Source organism: Mustelus asterias, unplaced genomic scaffold (genome assembly GCF_964213995.1).
Source record: "Mustelus asterias unplaced genomic scaffold, sMusAst1.hap1.1 HAP1_SCAFFOLD_1228, whole genome shotgun sequence".
NCBI lineage: Eukaryota > Metazoa > Chordata > Chondrichthyes > Carcharhiniformes > Triakidae > Mustelus > Mustelus asterias.
Window position 1 is genome coordinate 11,868 of NW_027591173.1, and position 20,579 is coordinate 32,446.

The 20,579-nt window shown below is 47.0% G+C and overlaps 2 protein-coding genes across 5 annotated transcripts; one reads left to right on the top strand and one right to left on the bottom strand.

Annotated features, from left to right (window-relative positions):
- Positions 1 to 1,417: 1,417 nt before the first annotated feature.
- On the bottom strand, positions 1,418 to 20,443 carry LOC144488031 (ER membrane protein complex subunit 4-like). Of its 4 annotated transcripts, XR_013496509.1 has the most exons (6): positions 20,273 to 20,443; positions 19,510 to 19,621; positions 19,142 to 19,295; positions 15,242 to 15,402; positions 14,266 to 14,399; positions 1,418 to 2,992 (listed from the first exon to the last, which is right to left on the bottom strand). XR_013496509.1 is itself a non-coding variant. In XM_078206050.1 (5 exons), the coding sequence occupies exons 1-5, from the start codon at positions 20,350 to 20,352 to the stop codon at positions 14,364 to 14,366; spliced, it is 543 nt and encodes a 180-aa protein (XP_078062176.1). In that variant the 5' UTR covers positions 20,353 to 20,443; the 3' UTR covers positions 13,134 to 14,363. The 4 variants fall into 4 exon arrangements, 3 of the variants coding, with proteins under 3 accessions (XP_078062174.1, XP_078062175.1, XP_078062176.1); XM_078206050.1 differs by lacking the exon at positions 1,418 to 2,992 and having other exon boundaries at positions 13,134 to 14,399; XM_078206048.1 differs by lacking the exons at positions 15,242 to 15,402; positions 19,142 to 19,295; positions 19,510 to 19,621; positions 20,273 to 20,443 and having other exon boundaries at positions 14,266 to 14,341.
- LOC144488030 (uncharacterized) lies at positions 4,277 to 9,156 on the top strand. The gene is made up of 2 exons (XM_078206047.1): positions 4,277 to 4,416; positions 7,793 to 9,156. The coding sequence occupies exon 2, from the start codon at positions 8,018 to 8,020 to the stop codon at positions 8,777 to 8,779; it is 762 nt and encodes a 253-aa protein (XP_078062173.1). The 5' UTR covers positions 4,277 to 4,416; positions 7,793 to 8,017; the 3' UTR covers positions 8,780 to 9,156.
- Positions 20,444 to 20,579: the final 136 nt, after the last annotated feature.

A 20,579-nucleotide genomic window follows, 5' to 3' on the forward strand; every position in this document is an offset into this window, starting at 1 on the left:
GATGCTGTCAGTCCTGAGTGTTTGCAGTATTTTTCAGCTTTTGTTTGTACTTTTTACACCCCCCCCCCACCCCACCCCACCCCAACAAAAGAGTTCCCTTATATTTAACAATATAGAAACATCAAAACGAGAGGCAGGAATAGGTCATTTGGCCCTTTGAACCTGCTCCACCATTTATTGTGACCATGGCTGATCATCAACTTCAATATCCTGATCCCTCCCTGCCTCCCTATCCCTTGACCCTTTTAGACCCAAGAGCTAGATCTAATTTCTTCTTGAAGGTTCATTCACTTCTGTTCCAGGAACCATCCCAAAGGAATGTCAAAGCTCTCCAAGATTCACTTCAATTCTCCTCACTTTTCCAGCTATTCTCCAAGCTCCAAGATTTTATGGGGGTCTGACCATTAGCTTTTGATAAAACAACTCTCCAACTTTCCATTAAGACCTCAAAACTGTGGCCTTCTAAGTTCAAGCATGGGCTTCACTGTGTTCTTCCTGAGGGATTTAAACATTGGGAACACCTCTGATTCCTAATGACCTTCTCGGCTCCATGTCCCATAGCTGGTTCACAGCTCCTGGTCCCACAGCTGACGGTTTCCAAGCTAACTGCAGACTGCCTGCTTTCTGTGAGAAACACCCAAAATTCCAACCAAGCTCCACCCTGAATCACTTATCCCCATGGTAACAGAGACCAATTGGGATGTCCAATAGATGTTTAAATTAATTAACTTGTAATTTCAAAACCAAACATGTGACCCTGAGGTCTGCCTGATGAGTTCCCCTCTGTAACAAAGGCAGGACAATAAGTGTCAGACCCAATGGCCCTCATTTTACCGGCACGCTCGCCAAGGCTCACAGAACGGCATTCTCCGTTGCCCTCGGGCACGATCTTACGAACCTTGGGCAGGCGGGCGTGCCGGTAAAATTCCGGCAATGTCTCCAGGTCTCCTGCTAAAAGAGGCTGAGCCCAGCCCCCTTTTTACAGCATTAGCTGCTGTACTCTGCTCAATAAGAGTTTAAATGTCCCAAATCTTGCGTTAATTATGCTACTTCCAGCTGATTTGAAAATGTGATTTTCAGTCTCTACAATAATCAAATATCCCGTGGTTGTTTTTTTCTGAATCAAATTACTGGCAATCTTCTTGAATGAACATGTCAAAACTGAGGGAATTCCCTCTGTGTATTTAATTAGAAATGTCTCACTGTGACTCAAAGAGGAAGAGTCCAGCTGTCCTTTTACAGTTCTTATCCTTCCAGCTTTGACTCCTTAAATCAACATGGGCCACATCTTGTGATTGCAAAGTCCCTTAGGGTGTTTTTACCAGATTCTCAACCCAGATTTTTCATTTTTTTAAAACTAATTCTCAAGCTCAAAGTTAATTTGTAAAACAGGAATGATTCGACAGACACAAACCTCTTCCTCAGGAAGAAATGAAAATGTATCACCATCTAAATATCCTATTTAGAATATTACAATTTTCTGTACATATTAATAACAGCCATGATCATATTGAATGGCCGAGCAGCTCAAAGAGCATCAGCCCACTGGAAGCAAAGTCATGAGATTGGTCAGTCCAGCAGAAAGAAACCCTCCGACCGTCCCACTTTGGGGAGGCGATGGCCTAGTGGTATTATCGCTGGACTATTAATCCAGAAACGCAGCTAATGTTCTGGGGACATGGGTTCGAATCCCACCACGGCAGATGGTGGAATTTGACTAAAAAATATCTGGAATTAAGAATCTACTGATGACCATGAAACCGTTGTCGATGGTCAGCGTTCTTTAGGGAAGGAAATTTGTCGTCCTTACCTGGTCTGGCCGACATGTGATTCCAGAGCCACAGCAATGTGACTGACACTCAACTGCCCTCTCGAGAGCAACTAGGGATGGGCAATAAATGCTGACCAGCGACACCCATGTCCCACGAATGAATAATAAAACTGTCAGAGTGAACATGGTTCAGTTCTGGATGTGAATAACAGCAGCAATAACAGCAGAATCCAGTCCCTGTAATCACTTGTGAACTCGCTGGTATCTGAACAGATTGGATAACTGAGTGAATGCCATCCTGCACAGACCCAGTGAATGGCCTCTCCCCAACATGAAGACACTGGTGTGTCATAAGGTTGGATGAATCAATGATTGCTTTCTCACTCAGCTGAACAGCCTCTCCCTACTGTGAACTCGCTGGTGTGTCTGCAAGTGAGATAATCGATTAAATCTCTTCTCACACTCTGGACAGCTGAATGGCCTCTCCCCTGTGTGAACTCGTTCATGTCTCAGCAGGTCAGATGAAGTAGTGAATGCTTTCCCACACTCAGAGCAGGTGAACGGTCTCTCCCTGGTGTGAACTCGCTGGTGTATCTGTAGGCTGTAGGAGAGAGAGAATCCCTTTCCACATTCAGAGCAGGTGAATGGCCTCTCCCCAGTGTGAACTCGCTGGTGTGTCTGCAACTGAGATAACCGACTGAAACTCATCACACACTTGGAGCAGGTAAATGGCCTCTCCCCACTGTGAATTCGCTGGTGTATCCGGAGGTTGGAGGAGCGAGAGAATCCCTTTCCACACTGTGAACAGATGAACGGCCTCTCCCCTGTGTGAACCCGCTGGTGTGTCATTAAGTCGGATGAATTAGTAAATCCCTTTGCACACTTAGTGCAGGTGAATGGTCTCTCCCCAGTGTGACTGCGCCGATGAATTTCCAGCTCTGAGGGGAATCTGAATCCCTTCCCACAATGTCCACATTTCCACAGTTTCTCCATGGTGCCAGTGTCCTTGTATCTCTCCAGGTTTGCTGATTAGTTGCGGTTGGTGTGTGTGTATGTGTTACACCAATGTTTAAAATCTTTTCAAGCAGATAAAAGAGAGAAATATTTCTCCTGGACTCAAATGCCGATAATATTCTGGTACCAATAATCAAACAATTCTGTTAATTCTTCACTTGATGTTTCCTTTGAGATTTCAATCTGTAAATCCTTCCCTCCATTATCCTGTAAAAGGAGTTGACAAAAGTCATCACCGTCAGTACTGGATAGAAATTCAGAACAGATAATTCTGAATATAACTGGACTAAAAACATGTGGTATACAATGCTGCATTTCTTAATTAGATAGGTGATGGGAAGGAGATTTGAGAAAACTATATTTACTCCAGATTTTAAAAGCAATCTTTCTGAATTGTAATGTCTCTTTGACTGGAACTATATAACATAACTACATGCTATAATTACAAGAATAAAACAATGAATCTTATTACCGAAACATAAATATACCAAATATATGAACACAAGTTATATCTCTGTTGTGACTAATCTAAAAAGTAAACAAATTTCCAGAAAGTTCCAATGGAATACTGAAGGACAAGGTTTCACATTTTAAAAAATACTTTACAAATCAATCGAAAACCAGCATCACTAAATCATGCAAAGAGAGAAACACTATTTGAATGCACAAGATAAATTACACTTTAAAAAGCTCAGACAATAAAAACAGGTTTCACAAAATCACAAACATTTCCCCCTCAGTATATTTGGCTCTAATTCCAGTTACATAGTCCCACAACTCTCTGTAATTCCCAGGGGGAGAAAGAAAGTGTTTTACTCACAGCTGTTGTCCAGAGGATGAAGTTTGAGTCTGTGTGTGAAGTTTGAGTCTGTGTGTGAAGTTTGAGTCTGTGGTGAAGCTACAAACAGAAGCTGTTCTGTTTCAAATCAAACTGCGGGACTTGGAAGAAAATGATGGGAAGAGATTTTGCAAAGTCCCCTCCCCCACTCCCTCAGCTGGCAGCCCAGCACGCAGGCGCAGAGAGCGCTGCTGAGCCGAGCTGTCCGGAGCAGGCGCAGAGAGCGCTGCTGAGCCGAGCTGTCCGGAGCAGGCGCAGAGAGCGCTGCTCAGCCGAGCTGTCCGGAGCAGGCGCAGTGCGGCTGCCGCCAGCGGTCGCTCTCGATCTCTTTTTGGAGCAGCAGCCGCCGTAGAGAGAGGGGGGAGGGGGAGATCACCGAGCGGCTTCTCGCTCTGGCCGGAGCCGCCAGCCGGTTGCCCGGAAACCTTGGCTCGAGGAGGTGCAGGGGGAGGGGAACAATGAGTGGGGGCGGGGCTCCCGTGTCCGCTCGCCCGGGCCTGCGCACTGGAACCCGAGGATGTCACTGCGGTGCAGACTGATTCCTATTGGCTGATATAGGCAGGCCTCCATTGACATCACAATGCGGAAGTTGTCCAATGAGCTTCAGAGTGAAACTTCCTCCTCTGGACAACATCAGGGAGGAAATCAATGTTTCCCCCTTTCCATTTCTTTTCTCATTCTGGGGGAAATTGGGGACTCGCAGCAACTGAAGGGAGAGGAAGTGAATTCAGGGAGGCTGCAGACTGGAACTATTACAGACGAACATCGGAATTAGGAGCAGGACGAGACCCAGGTATCTTTTTCTTTCTCTCTCTCAAAGATATTGACATCTTTTGGCTCCCTCAGGTTGTCACATTTATTTGTCTGACAAGATAACCTCTTACCTAATGTTCACAATTAAAGGGGGAGTTTTCCCAGGAGAAGACTGTTTAAATGAACAGTAAATTCGCTTGGGACAGAGATATGTTTAATGTAGTTATATGGTACGTGCTATGTTATTTATGATTCCCTATTTCTTGTCTTGACATATAAAAGGCACTGTGTCAACATTACCTATTTCCACTGATGGAGACATTCCAACATAGAAGGAATCCATTTGGCAATTCAAATCCATGCCAACCCTCTGTGGAGCAATTCAGTCAGTCCCATTCCCTCTCTGTACTCCCATTCCCCTGAGTTTCACATCACAATGGAATGGATGAGAATTCCAGATGAGCTGAGACTGGGGTGGAGTCGGGTGATGTTACTGAGGTGGAAATAGTGATAATGATGTGGATGTGTGGCTGGAAGCTCATCTTGGGGTGAAATATTTCACCAGGGTTGTGAACAGCCTGTTTCAGGTCAGACATGTTTGTGATTTATATAAACGATCTGGAAGAAGGTGTAACTGGGGTGATCAGTAAGTTTGCGGACGACACAAAATTGGCAGGACTTGCAGATAGTGAGGAATCATAGAAACCCTACAGTGCAGAAGGAGGCCATTCGGCCCATCAAGTCTGCACCGACCACAATCCCACCCAGGCCCTACCCCCACATATTTACCCGCTAACCTACGCATCTCAGGACTCTAAGGGGCAATTTTTAACCTGGCCAATCAACCTAACCCGCACACCGTTGGACTGTGGGAGGAAACCGGAGCTCCCGGAGGAAACCCACGCAGACACGAGGAGAATGTGCAAACTCCACACAGACAGTGACCCGAGCCACGAATCGAACCCAGGACCCTGGAGCTGTGAAGCAGCAGTGCTAACCACTGTGCTACCATGCCGCTCCTTAGAGGAGCATTGTCAGAAGCTACAGAAGGATATAGATAGGCTGGAAATTTGGGCAAAGAAATGGCAGATGGAGTTCAATCCTGATAAATGCGAAGTGATGCATTTTGGTAGAAATAATGTAGGGAGAAGCTATACGATAAATGGCAGAACCATAAAGGGTGTAGATACGCAGAGGGACCTGGGTGTGCAAGTCCACAGATCCTTGAAGGTGACGTCACAGGTGGAGAAGGTGGTGAAGAAGGCATATGGCATGCTTGCCTTTATAGGACGGGGCATAGAGTATAAAAGTTGGGGTCTGATGTTGCAGATGTATAGAACGTTGCTTCGGCCACATTTGGAATACTGCATCTAGTTCTGGTCGCCACACTATCAGAAGGATGTGGAGGCTTTGGAGAGAGTACAGAGGAGGTTTACCAGGATGTTGCCTGGTATGGAGGGGCTTAGTTATGTGGAAAGATTGGGTAAACTGGGGTTGTTCTCACTGGAAAGACGGAGGATGAGGGGAGACTTAATAGAGGTGTATAAAATTATGAAAGGCATAGATAGGGTGAACGGTGAGAAGCTTTTCCCCAGGTCGGTGGTGACGTTCACGAGGGGTCATAGGTTCAAGGTGAAGGGGGGGTGGTTCAACACAGATATCAGAAGGACATATTTTACACAGAGGGTGGTGGGGGCCTGGAATACGCTGCCAGGCAAGGTGGTGGAGGCAGACACACTGGGAACGTTTAAGACTTATCTAGATAGCCATATGAACGGAGTGGGAATGGAGGGATACAAAAGAATGGTCTAGTTTGGACCAGGGAGCGGCACGGGCTTGGAGGGCCGAAGGGCCTGTTCCTGTGCTGTATTGTTCTTTGTTAGAACCATAGAAAATTACAGCTCAGAAACATGCCTTTTGGCTCTTCTTGTCTGTGCCGAACCATTTTTTGCCTCGTCCCACTGACCTGCACTTGGACCATATCCCTCCACACCCTTCTCATCCATGAACCCGTCCAAGTTTTTCTTAAATGTTAAAAGTGACCCCGCATTTACCACTTTATCCGGCAGCTCATTCCACACTCCCACCACTCTCTGCATGAAGAAGCCCCCCCTAATATTCCCTTTAAACTTTTCTCCTTTCATCCTTAACCCATGCCCTCTGGTTTTTTTCTCCCCTAGCCTCAGTGGAAAAAGCCTGCTTGCGTTCACTCTATCTATACCCATCAAAATCTTATACACCTCTATCAAATCTCCCCTCAATCTTCTACGCTCCAGGGAATAAAGTCCCAACCTATTCAATCTCTCTCTGTAACTCAGCTTCTCAAGTCCCGGCAACATCCTTGTGAACCTTCTCTGCACTCTTTCAACCTTATTTATATCGTTCCTGTAACTCGGTGACCAAAACTGTACACAATACTCCAAATTTGGCCTCACCAATGCCTTATATAACCTTACCATAACACTCCAACTTTTATACTCGATACTCCGATTTATAAAGGCCAATGTACCAAAGGCACTCTTTACGACCCTATCCACCTGTGATGTCACTTTTAGGGAATTCTGTACCTGTATTCCCAGATCCCTCTATTCAACTGCACTCTTCAGAGTCCTACCATTTACCCTGTACGTTCTACTTTGGTTTGTCCTTCCAAAATGCAATATCTCACACTTGTCTGCGTTAAATTCCATTTGCCATTTTTCAGCCCATTTTTCTAGTTGGTCCAAATCCCTCTGCAAGCTTTGAAAACCTTCCTCACTGTCCACGACACCTCCAATCTTTGTATCATCAGCAAACTTGCTGATCCAATTTACCACATTATCATCCAGATCATTGATATAGATGACAAACAACATGTTCTTTGACATGTTGCCAGGAAGAGGGATAGAGTTGTTGGCAAGCGAGTGGAGTTTGGAGAGGGGCTGAAGACAGTGGGTTCAGTCTTCCCAGTATTTATACGAAAGAAATTTCTGTTTGTTTAGTACTGGAAGTCAGATAAGTCAGGATGGTGTGTGAGTTGGGGGAACTCGGAGGTGATGGTGTTTATACCCATCTGCTATCTCGGTCCTTCTTGTTGGTGAAGTTGAGGGTTTGTGAGATTCTGTCAAAGTTCTTGTCAAGTTGTAGATGTATAAAATCCCTTGCCTTCACCTCAGCCACTCCTACTTCTCTCTATCTCCTCCCAAAGTGCCAAAAGAGTCTTATGTCGACCCAGGCTGTGTGGCAGGTTTCATTCCCTGAAGGATATCAGTGAACCAGTTGGGTTTGTATGACAATCCAGCAGCTTTCTTGGTTACCCTTTCCTCACGGCAGCTCCACAAATGAGCAGATTCATTCAGCTCAATTTCACAACCCACCGTTGTGTTTTTGTGGGTTCTTTCTCACTCACTTTTTTCTGTTTTAAATCAATTTCACAGGGGTTTACAAGAAGAAGATTTGCAGTTGAGAAACTGAAACAAAATATGATATCAGAATCTGATGAGTCGGCCAATTTATTGTAACCTGAATATCATTGTATTTTGAAATTGGAAGAAAAAAGCACCGTTCACAGTGGAGAGAAACTGTACACGTGTTCTGTTTGTGGACAAGACTTCAACCAATCATCTGGCCTTTGGGAACATAATTGCAGTCACAACAGGGAAATGGCATGGAAGTGTGAGGATTGTGGGAAGGAATTCAATTACCCATCCCTGCTGGAAACTCATCGACGCAGTCACACTGGGGAGAGGCCATTCACCTGCTCCCAGTGTGGGAAGGGATTCACTCAGTTATCCAGCTTAAATATACACCAGAGGACTCATGCTGAGGAGAGGCCGTTTACCTGCTCCCAATGTGGGAAGGGATTCAATCAGTCATCCAACCTAGCAATACACCAGCGAGTTCACACTGGGGAGAAACCGTTCACCTGCTCTGAATGTGGGAAGGGATTTGCTGACTCATCTACTTTGTTGAAATACCAGCGAGTTCACACTGGGGAGAGGCCATTCACCTGTTCCCAGTGTGGAAAGGGATTTGCTCAGTCAGCCACCTTGTTCACACACCAGCGAATTCACACTGGGGAGAGGCCATTCACCTGCTCTGTGTGTGGGAAAGGATTCAGTCGGTCATCAACTCTGCTGACACACCAGCGAGTTCACACTGGGGAGAAACCATTCATCTGCTCTGTGTGCGGGAAAGGCTTCAATCACTCATCCAACCTAGCAACACATGAGCGAATCCACACAGAGGAGAGGCCATTCATCTGCTGTGTGTGTGAGAAGGGATTCAATCAGTTGTCTAAACTAGCAATACATCAGCGGGTTCACACTGGGGAGAGGCCATTCACCTGCTTGCAGTGTGGGAAGGGATACGTTACCTCATCGAATCTTCTGACGCACCAGCGAATTCACAATGAACTATTGTGATTGGATTTCAAATTAGGGAGAAACCATGAAAATGTGCAGACTGTGAGGAGAGTTTCAGTTACTGTGAGAGCTGGAAGCACCGGGGACTGTTTGAAGATGGAGGGTTTCTACAAACTGCTCTAAGACTTGTCTTCTCTCTGAAAGCTTCAGGACAGTCTATACTCATTATAGCAAGTATATTTATGTTTTCTAACTGTAACTGAAGTGGGATCTACATCTCTGAGGAATGTTGCATATTTGGAACTGAAATTGTGCTAAATTAAAAATTAAAGTTGTTTCCTTTCACTGTTAAATATTGTTCAACAGTTAATAGTTAAGCTGCTTCATTTTTTGGAATTATATTTAAGCTGTTGTTAAATAAAGTTTGTTTTACCATGAAAGATTCCTAATTTGTCAGTGGAATTACTCCTGGAGTGAAGCATCCTATCCTCACATTTATGCCAAAATAGAAAGATTTGTTTGGATCTAATCTGGCTTCCTAACATAATTTATGGGTTCTGGTCCAGGACACTTTTGGAAGGGATTCAGTCCATAATCTACCCTCCAACCATCCCCGCTTCACACTGGGGAGAGACCTTTTAAATGCCCAGACTGTGAGAACTGCTATAAAAGCTGTAGAGAACTGATGTCTCATCAACGTGTTCACACTGATGAGAGACCATTCAGCTGCTTTTACTGTGAGACGTGGTTCAGGGAATCATTCCAACTCCCTGTACACCAGCGAGTTCACACTGGGGAGAGGCTATTCACCTGCTCTGAGTTTGGGAAGAGATCCACTCAGTTTTGAGATTCGATTTCCAGTATCTGCAGTATCTTATTTTGATCTGATTTTTTGTTTGATTTATTATTGTCGCATGTATTGGGATCCAGTGAACAGTATTGTTTCTTGCGCGCCATACAGACAAAGCCTACCGTTCCAGCATTTTCTGTTTTAGTTCCTTTTGAAGGGTTCTCCCTCTCTCCTCCATCCTCACCGACAACAAGAAGTCTGAGGAGCTCATGGAGCTCCTTTGTCACTAAAATGGAGACAACCTGATCAGCTGCCTCTGTTGTTTCCCTCCCTTCCACTGGGTCAAACTGTGTCTAACAATTTTCCCAAGCTTAAACTCATCTTTCTTTAGTTTCTCTCTGTCAAGCAGTAGATTTAGTAATCTATATTTGTATTATTGGATATTAGAAATAAGGTATAGATTTAAGTGAGTTTAATTCGGTGTTTCTGTGTACAGAAGGGTTAAAACTTTCATAGATTAATGTTAAATAAAGGTGTTTGCATGTATGAGGTTTTGGTTTCATTTCAAACTGTGCCCGTATTCTGTTTAGAGAATTTACAATGTGAAAACACACAAGTGTAAAAAAAGATTAGGTTGTTACTTGGCAACCAGTGGCCATTTTGGGTTCGAAAGAATTTCTGAGTTAGCTGAAGAGGAAACTGCCAGAAACACTGGGCAGAACAATGGAGTAAGGACAAGAAAGAAAGTCCCAGAAGTTTAAGAACAGATAGTTCTAGAAACCAGGGCATGAAAAAAGTCTGAGGAAAACTGAAGTCAAAGGGAATCTGAACAAGATACTGTTCCCTGAAGTTAAAGAAAGGGGCAAAGAGTGGTTTCCAGTTAAAGGCAACACACATGGTGACGTTAGCTGGTGAAAAGCCAGACTCTGAAGTAATCCTAAGGTTGAGGACTTTGGTACCACCTGTGAAACAGTAGTGTTCTGTTGGCATGGCTGGGTACCTGAGAGATTACGTGGAAGCTTGAATGCATGTGATAATCTAAGGCAGAAAAATAGTGAAAGGAGAGATTGAAATCCTGGAAGTGGATCCTTGCTGAAAAGATCTGAGAGAGCGCATTGTTTGGGAGAACATTTTCGAGAGTGGATCTGGTTGATGAAAATTTCTGTGCACCAATTTCAATGACAATGTTACAATTCGTGACGTTACACATGACAGAATCTCAGTGTGATTACTCAGCATCAGGTTATACTCTGAACCGGTGCAGTGCAAATGTTGGAACTTACTGATCAGGAACCGGTCAGAGATTACATTGAATCACAGAGAATTCTCTAATTCTTGGGCGACACGGTGACACAGTGGTGAGCATTGCTGACTCACATGGCCAGGGTCCTGGGTTCGAATCCCGGCTCGGGTCACTGTCTGTGTGGAGTTTGCACATTCTCCCCGTGTCTGCGTGGGTTTCCTCCGGTTTCCTTCTCCAGTCCAAAGATGTGTGGGTTAGGTGGATTGGCCATGCTAAATTGCCCTGAGTGTCAGGGGGGCTAGCTAGGGTAAATGCATGAGGTTATGGGGAGAGGGCCTGGGTGGGATTGTGGTCGGTGCAGACTCAATGGGCCGAATGGATTCCTTCTACACTGTCGGGATTCTATGAATATCCAGACCAGAAAGACATTGTTCGGTTTAACTAGTCTGTGCTGGTGTTTATATTTCATACAAGACACCTCCCATTCCATCTCCCTCATTTCAGCCTTCCAGCTCATCTTTCTAATCTCCTTTCCCTCACGTACTCATCACGTTTTCTTTTTAAATGATGAGTTGTCCAGCTAGTTCCTGTGGCAGTGAATTTCACATTGTAATCAATCTCTGAGTATAGATGGTGAGTGACTTGGAGGGGAACGTGCAGGTGATGATGTTCCCATGCATTTGCTGCCCTTCTCCAAGGTGCTGGAGGTTGCGGGTTTGCAAGATGCTGTCAAAGAAGCCTTGGTGAGTGCTTGCAGTGAATCTTGTAGGTGGTACACACAGCTGCCACGTGAGTCAGTGTTGGAGGGAGTAGATGTTTGTAGAAGGATTGCCAATCAAGCTGCTTTGTCTTGGATGGTGTTGAGCTTCCTGAGTTGTTGGAGCTGCACTAATTCAGAAAATTGGAGCTTATTCAATTAGACAGAAGAGTTGTGCCTTGTAGATGCTGGACTTTGGGGAGAAAGATTAAACAGACCTTTTAATGGAAAATTTACCTGATCTGGCCCAGACACCACGAGGAGATGGAAATGGGATGTGTTCTGATTCTCAATTGAAACCCTACCCAACTGAAAAGGTGAACATTGAAGACTCGAACACGGAGAGAGGTATGTCTGTTAGTGTTCTTCAGCAGTGGAAGTGGGGATCAGGATTGTGCTGGAAGAACAGGAGTGATGGTGAAATGAGTCAGCAAATAGGGAATGGTTATTTAACCACCAGCTCGGGTTACTGAAGCCTGAATATTGTGGGAGAGAAAAGGCGAGAGTGTTGCAGAGTTTAAAGTGGAACAAGAGAGTTTTAAGCTGGTGAAGTCAGTGAAATCTGAGTCTCGTCTTTGTCTGCTGTCATTTTACAGAGGCCCCGTTTTGCTGAAAGCAATAGAGAAAACGTGGAAAATCTCAGCAGGTTTAGCAGCATCTGTCAGGAGAGAAAAGAGCTGATGTTTCGAGTCTGGATGACCCTTTGACAAAGCTTTTTCTCTTTTGGTTTCAGATTCCAGCATCCGCAGTAATTTGCTTTTATCCCATTTTGCTGAAACTCTTTATTTCCACAGCTACAGAATCAGTGAAAAGACACATTCTTCACAGCAGCATCAAACTCACACTGACTGTTTCCTCACTCACCTCGAGGTTATCGATTCACCTCCGGCCTCTTCCGTTCACTCCTGCTTCGGGTGTGGTCTCAGAATGGGGAGGGGGAGGATTAGTGACCACCTCCCCGCACCCCCCTCCCCTCACCCCCCCTCCCCTCACCCCCCCTCCCCTCACCCCCCCTCCCCTCACCCCCCCTCCCCTCACCCCCCCTCCCCTCACCCCCCCTCCCCTCACCCCCCCTCCCCCCACAAACACACACACAGAGGAACAACTCAAACACAATCATTAAATAAAGCAAACACACGCACGCACACACCAAACGTGTATGTGCTCGCACACAGGTACACACACACACACACGAACTGAAATGCGTGTACACCCACACAGACACACACTCACTCATAGACACAAGCGTGCCTGCTCACAGACAAAATCATAGAATTCCTACAGTGCAGAAGAGACCATTCAGCCCTTTGAGTCTGCACTGACTCTCTGACAGAGCATCTTACCCAGGCCCTATTCCCGTTACCCCATATATTTACCCCACTAATCACCCTGATCCACATATTTTGTGACATAAAGCAGCAATTTAGCATGGTCAATCCACCTAACCAGCACACTTTGGAGTTTGGGAGGAAACCAGAGCCCCTGGAGGAACCCATGCAGACATGGGGAGAACGTACAAACTCCACACAGACACAGGGGCGGCACAATGGGGAGCACTGCTGCCTCACAGCACCAGGGACCTGGGTTCAAATCAAGCCTCAGGTTGTGTGAAGTGTGTGTGAAGTTTGTGCATTCTCCCCGTGTCTGTGAGGGTTTCCTCCAGTTGCTCCAGTTTCCACCCACACTCCAAAGACGTGCGATTGAGGTGGATTGGCCGTGCTAAATTGCCCCTTAGTGTCGGGGATATGATCAGTGTAAATACGTGGGGTTATGGGGATAGGGCCTGGGTGGGGTTGTTGTTGGTGCAGGCTCGGTGGGCCGATTGGTCTCTTTCTGCACTGTCGGGATTCTATGATTTATCCAAGGCTGGAATCGAACCCAGGGCCCTGGCGCTGTGAGGCAGCAGTGCTAACCACCGTGCCACCATGCTGCCCAGGTGGGCACACAGACAGCTGCACACACTACACTGTCAATCACCTCCCTCCAGCTGTCAGTGCTGAGGAAGTGAAACCAAGCTCCCCCCCCTCCTCACTCACTGCTGTGTCAGGTGGATAGTAAAATCCCACGACCACTACTGGATGGAGCGAAGGAGAGCTCCCGCTGGTTTCAGAGGGTCGATCTTTATCCTTCAAACAGCCTAACATTTGGTGGTTATCCGACAGGTTGTGGGATCTTGCTGTGTGCAGTGCCTGCCGGGTTTCCCAGGTGAACAGCAGTGACTGTGTTTCGGAAACAGGAAGCTGCTGTGTTGATTCAGAGCGGACTGGGACAACCCAGAACAAGCACAGGAGCTAAATCACTCCCTCCTTTCGATGTTCCCGCCTGCCGTTCTGTAGGAAGAGATGGTGACTGCACAGCAAGATCCCACAAGGCACGATGCAACACACAGCCAGGGAACTTAATTTCAGAGACGATTTGAGGGACCCCTGGGAGAACCTGTTACAGCAGCTCGAATCTCAGGAACAGGTTACACAAATCTGTGACCTTCTGACCTGGGTGAGAGAGAGAATGAGAGGCACCAGGATAAGCCTGGAATGACTGATCCAGGAACTTCCAGTCCCATCGTCAACTCCAACAGGTCCCTTATCCGAGGCTCAGCAAAGGGGGTCAACATGACAAACAACTGAATCCCCAGTGAAAAAATACACAGTCCCTGCTGTCAATATCTCCGGCCATTCCACATCGGTCACAGGTACACGGGCCAATGTCTATCTCTGTGTGCGTGGGGGGCAGTGATGGGAGGGCATGTTACCTACAGAAAGCCTGGTCCCAGGTTAGCCAGACGGCAGGTTATGTCCGGTGTCGATCGTCCTCGGGCCGTGTCTCAGTGAGCGACAGGAGGAGAGTGGGACCATCACAGGACCAGGCCCCCGCCCGTGTACTCCACTCTCTGTGTGAAAGGAGAAGGTGGTAAGAATCGGAGTGGGAATAGCTTCTGTCGCGCCTGCTCCACTATTCATCATCAACCTCATCTCCACTTTCCCCGCACTCCTTCCCATCCCTTAATTCCCAAAGATATCTCCACTTTCCCTGCACTCCTCCCCATCCCTCAATTCCCAAAGATATCCCCACTTTCCCCACACTCCTCCCCATGCCTCAGTTCCCAAAGATATCCCCACTTTCCCCGCAGTCTTCCCTCATCCTCCAATTCCCAAAGATATCCCACTTTCCCCGCACTCCTTCCCATCCCTCAATTCCCAAAGATATCTCCACTTTCCGCACACTCCTCCCCATTCTTCAATTCCCAAAGATATCTCCACTTTACCCAGTCTTCCCCCATCCCTCAATTCCCAAAGATATCCCCACTTTCCCCACACTCTTCCTTCTATCTCTCAATTCCCAAAGATATCCCCACTTTCACTGCACTCCTCCCCCATCCCTCATTTGTTTTTGTTCAATTGTGGGATATGGGCGTCTCTGACTGGCCAGTATTTATTGCCCATCCCTAGTTACCCGAGGGCTGTTGAGAGTCAACCACGTTGCTGTAGCTCTGGAGTCACATGTAGGCCAGACCAGGTAAGGGCGGCAGATTTCCTGTGGTTGACTCTCAACTGCCCTTCAAGGGCAACGAGGGATGGACAATAAATGCTGATCGGCCAGTGATGCCCATGTCCCACGAATGAATAAAAAGAATTGGGCCCAATCTACTCAACCTCTCAGGCTCCACAGCCCTGAATGGTTTCCTCTTCCTATTTTCCTGGCTCCCCCTCACATACAGAGTGCGGATCTCACCTGGGGTGGCTGGATGAATGCCAGCCAGTCAGCGGCATGTGTGGGCAGCAGCCCCATTGCCTGGCACTTGTAGATGGCCAGGGCCAACCCCAGCAGGTTGCCGATGAAGTAGATGAGACGCTGCAGCCAGTGCTGATTCGAATTCCCCAGGACCCTAAAGACTGAGAGCGAGAATGGAAAAGCAGGAAGTTCAGGAACATGTGAGAGCCTTCCCTCATAACACAGCCCATCCATTTTAGGTATTAGTCTGGTAAACCGTCTCTGAACTGTCTCCAGCATACTTGAACATACTTGATATCCAGCATACTTGAACACTTCCTTAACACAAGGGGCGGCACGGTAGCACAGTGGTTAGCACTGCTGCATCACAGCTCCAGGGACCTGGGTTCAATTCCTGGCTTGGGTCACTGTCTGTGTGGAGTTTGCACATTCTCCTCGTGTCTGCGTGGGTTTCCTCCGGGTGCTCCGGTTTCCTCCCACAGTCCAAAGATGTGCGGGTTAGGTTGATTGGCCAGGTTAAAAAGAAAATTGCCCCTTAGAGTCCTGAGATGTGTAGGTTAGAGGGATTAGCGGGTAAATATGTGGGGGTAGGGCCTGGGTGGGATTATGGTTGGTGCAGACTCGATAGGCCAAATGGCCTCCTTCTGCACTGTAGGGTTTCTATGATTTCTATGATTAAATAAGGTGACCAATACTGCACACAGTACTCCAGATGTGGTCTCACTAGTGACCTGTACAACTGAAGCATAACCTCCCTAGTTCTGTATTTAATTCCCATCACAATGAATGATAACATTCTATTAGTTTTCCTCATTACTTGCTGTACCTGCATATTAGCCTTTTGTGATTTATGCACTCAGACACCCAGATCTTGATCAATTGGGCCAGTGGGCTGACGAATAGCAGATGAAGTTTAATTTAGACAAATGCGAGGTGATGCATTTTGGTAGATTGAACCAGGGCAGGACTTACTCAGTTAATGGTAGGGCGTTGGGGAGAGTTACAGAACAAAGAGATCTAGGGGCACATGTTCATAGCTCCTTGAAAGTGGAGTCACAGGTGGACAGAGTGGTGAAGAAGGCATTCGGCATGCTTGGTTTCATCGGTCAGAACATTGAATACAGGAGTTGGAATGTCTTGTTGAAGTTTTACAAGACATTGGTAAGGCCGCACTTGCAATACTGTGTGCAGTTCCTATTATAGAAAGGATATTATTAAACTAGAAAGAGTGCAGAAAAGATTTACCAGGATGCTACCGGGACTTGATGGATTGAGTTATAAGGAGAGGCTGGATAGACTGGGACGTTTTTCTCTGGAGCGTAGGAGGCTGAGGTATGATCTTCTAGAGGTCTATAAAATAATGAGGGGGCACAGATCAACTAGATAGTCAATATCTTTTCCCAAAGGTAGGGGAGTCTAAAACTGGAGGGCATAGGTTTAAGGTGAGAGGGGAGAGATACAAAAGTGTCCAGAGGGGCAGTTTTTTCACACAGAGGGTGGTGAGTGTCTGGAACAAGCTGCCAGAGGTAGTAGCAGAGGCAGGTACAATTTTGTCTTTTAAAAAGCATTTAGATAGTTACATGGGTACGATGGGTTTAGAGGGATATGGGCCAAATGCGGGCAATTGGGATTAGGTTCGGGGTTTTAAAAAAGAAAGGGCGGCATGGACAAGTTGGGCCGAAGGGCCTGTTTTCATGCTGTAAACCTCTATGACTCTCTGACTCAATCCCTCTGAATCTCTGAGCTCTGCAATCTCTCAAAATTTAGACAAAATGCTTATTTTTCATTCTTCCTGCCGAAATGGACAATCTCACATTTGCCCACATTCTACTCCATTTGCCAGATATTTCCCCACTCACTTAACCTTTCTATCTTTCTGTACTCTCTGTATGTCCTCTTCACAACTTACTTTCCCATATATCTGTGTGTCATCGGCAAATTTGCCAAACATCCCTTCATCCAGTCATTCATATAAATTTCATTCCTTGCCTCAAATTTGATTCCTTTTCCACTATTTAGTTTGAAACCGTCTCTATTTTCCTCATCATGGGGTTCACAAGAACACCGGCCCCAGCACAGTTCAGATGTAGACTGTCCCAATGGTACAGATCCACTTTACCCAGTACTGCTGTCAGTGTCCCATGAACCAGAACCCACCTCCCACACCAGTTAGGGCAGCACAGTGGCACGTACTGCTGCCTCACAACACCAGGGACTCGGTTCTATACTGGCTTAGAATCCCTACAATTCAGAAGGAGGCCATTCAGCCCATCGCTTCTGCACCGACCATAATCCCACCCAGGCCCTATCCCTGTAACACAACGTATTTACTCTGTTAATCCCCCTGACACTATGGGAGAACTTACCATAGCCAATCAATTTAACCCGCACATCTTTGAACTGTGGGAGGAAACCGGAGGACCCGGAGATAGACAGAGAACATGAAAACTCCACACACACAGTCACTCGACGCCGGAATTGAACCTGGGTCCCTGGCGCTGTGAGGCAGCAGTGCTAACCACTGTGCCACCGTACCGCCCCTTGGGTCACTATCTGTGCAGAGTTTGCACGTTCACCCCGTATCTGTGTGGGTTTTCTCCGGGTGCTCCGGTTTTCTCCCAGTCTGAAAGATGTGCTGGTTAGGTGCACTGGCCACGCTAAATTCTCCCTCAGTGTAACCCGAACACGTACTGGAGTGTGGCGACTCGGGGATTCTCACAGTAACTTCATTGCAGTGTTAACGTGAGCCTACTTGTGACACTAATAAATAAACTTTAATGCAGCCTTTCAGTCACGCATTCATCCCTCCGTTCTGGTCTGTCCTATACCTATTAGCATGTGGCTCAGGTAATAATTCAGAGATTATAACCATTGAGGTTCTGCTTCTTAATTTAGTGCTTAGGTCCTCATATCGACACTGAAAACCTCCTTCTTTATCTCTGTTGTTCATACCTACATTGACGAGGACAACTGGAAGCTTCCCCTCTCCACTGAAAGTTCTTCTCCAGCCCTGATCAGATGTCCTGAGCCCCGGCCCCAGACAGGCACCACAGCTGCCTTGATTCACATTCTTTGCTGCAGAGAATGTGTCAATCCCTCTGACTATACTGTCCCCCATTATCACTGCATTCCTTTTTGCTCCCCTCACTAGAATGGTTTCCTTACCACAGTGCCATGGTCAATTGGCTCATCCATCCTGCAGCTCCCACTCATCCAAACAAGCTGAAAATACCTCAAACTGGCTGGACAATGGTAAAGGCTCCTGTCTGTGAGTTCCCTAATCTGTCTCACTCTCCTGTTCCTGACCACTGACCAAATCAGCAGACCCTGGGCCAAGAGGTGTGACTGCTCCCTGATACAAAGAATCCAGGTAACCTTCCCCCTCCCTGATGCATTGCAGTGTCTGTAGTTCAGCCTCCAGCTCATAAACTCTGAACCAGAGCTGCTTGAACTTCACTTACTGCAGACATGGTTGCCCTGGATCAAACTGACAGCCAGGAGCTCCCACACGCTGCAGCTGTGACACATCACCTGTTCGCATGTGTGCGAATAAACTGTTCAATTATTTTACCCAATTACATATTTTATTTTTGTTTTCAAGTATTTTAGTTTTTAAGTATTTTATTAACCTTACCACCAGTTGCTGTATTATTTTAATCCTTAAGAATAGAATAAACCTTCGTCACTTAGCAGATCCTCACCAAAAATCTAGCTTCTTCTCCTGTAGAAGAGTAAGATCACTTCCTGACGGCTGAGAAAGTTAGAAAGCAAAACAGCACCTCTTTCCCTTCCTTCTCTAACTCCCTTAATTACCCAACTCCCAGAACTCTATTCTAAGCTGCATTCAAGTGATGCCGGTTCAGAGCTGTTTCTGAGCTGCAGATTCAATATAGTACTCACTTGCAGACATGGACATCAAGGCCTGTATGGGTCTCCAGGCCATCATGCACACCATCATGATAGGGAGGATGGAGATGGTGTTGCCAGCCATGTACATGGTGAACAGATTCATGGGCAGCTGTTTCAATGGGCCCAAGGCGATGTCCCAGCAGCGCTGAAAACAGAAAGTGAGCAGGGTATCAGTAAAGAGAGACGGTTTGGGGAGGTCATATGCTGATCTTATACCCGGGCCTGGAAGTTAGGATGATGATTAACACAACAAGTCCCTTTAACACACAGGCTGCTGTGGTTCACCAAGGTACTTCACCATCATGGACAAACCAGACGTTGTCAGCCACACACTAAAGACACATTCAAATCCAACTTACTTTCTCAACCAGGATCCGGTCTGTTACTTGGACGCAGATGTCCGGTAGCTGTTTGTCCGAATATGTGACTGGACACATGGAGTCTCTGTGGCCACAATGTTGATCACAGCTCCTGTGAGAAACAGAAAACACAAATTGGTCACCCTTTCAAGACCTTCTTTCAAGAGGGAGTCTCTCTGTTGAGGACCCCAATGTGGTGGCAACAGTGTCAGCATGAACTAAAGCTTGGGCAAACCTCAGACACACACTGCCATTGCGTGTACCAAACTGCCAGGGGAATGGAGGGATGCAGAAGTGGATTAGTGTCAATTGATAATCAGGGTGCCAATCCGCTTGCCCTCCATTGAGGGACAAAGCGACAAATCACCAGATGTACCAAATTGTATCTCAAAAACAAACACTGCGGGATATTGAGAGAGATCCAGTTCAGCACCCGGCCCTGGAAACGAGCAATCGTTCCTCCAACCACCACCGCAGTTGGCACCTGATCAGGTGGAGGGGCTGAAACCAAAAGGGCATCTCAGGGTCATGACCTGGGGAAAAGATGCCAAGTGGGGTCTGAGTGGTTTCTGGGGGATTTGAGGGGCTGCTTTGTGCTGAGATGCTCGGTGAGGGGTAAAAGAGGCGCGAAAAACCCGGGTTGGGAAGTTTTGGGTTGGTTCCACATCCCCGGGTCATTGTGCGGTGGCCTCCCCTCGGGAGAGGCGGGCTGACCCGGCTTGCCTCCTACTCGAGCCCCCGGCTCCCCGCGCGGCCTCCGCACCTGCTGCTACCGCTCAGGTTGAGCTCGAGGGTCCACTTGTGCCAGCGCGCGCGGTTGACAAGCCCCGCCCCTGCAGCCATGACAACGCCGCCGACCGTTAACCGTCCCCCCTTTTCAAATCTGATTCCGATCCGAGGAAGAACCCGCGCGCTTCCGTCAACAAACCACTCCCGCTGCAATGCGCATGTGCGGTCCCAACCTCCTCAGCTCTGTTTACGCCGCCCATTGCCCCGCCCCCACAACTCCGCCATGTTTATTAGGGGCACATCGGTTCCGACTCGATCCACTCTCCGGCCAAATGGAGCGT

What these genes read in the sequence shown, in the direction of transcription:
- LOC144488031 (XM_078206048.1), bottom strand. Translation starts at nt 2,764, where the DNA reads ATGGAGAAACTGTGGAAATGTGGACATTGTGGGAAGGGATTCAGATTC.
- LOC144488030 (XM_078206047.1), top strand. Translation starts at nt 8,018, where the DNA reads ATGGCATGGAAGTGTGAGGATTGTGGGAAGGAATTCAATTACCCATCC.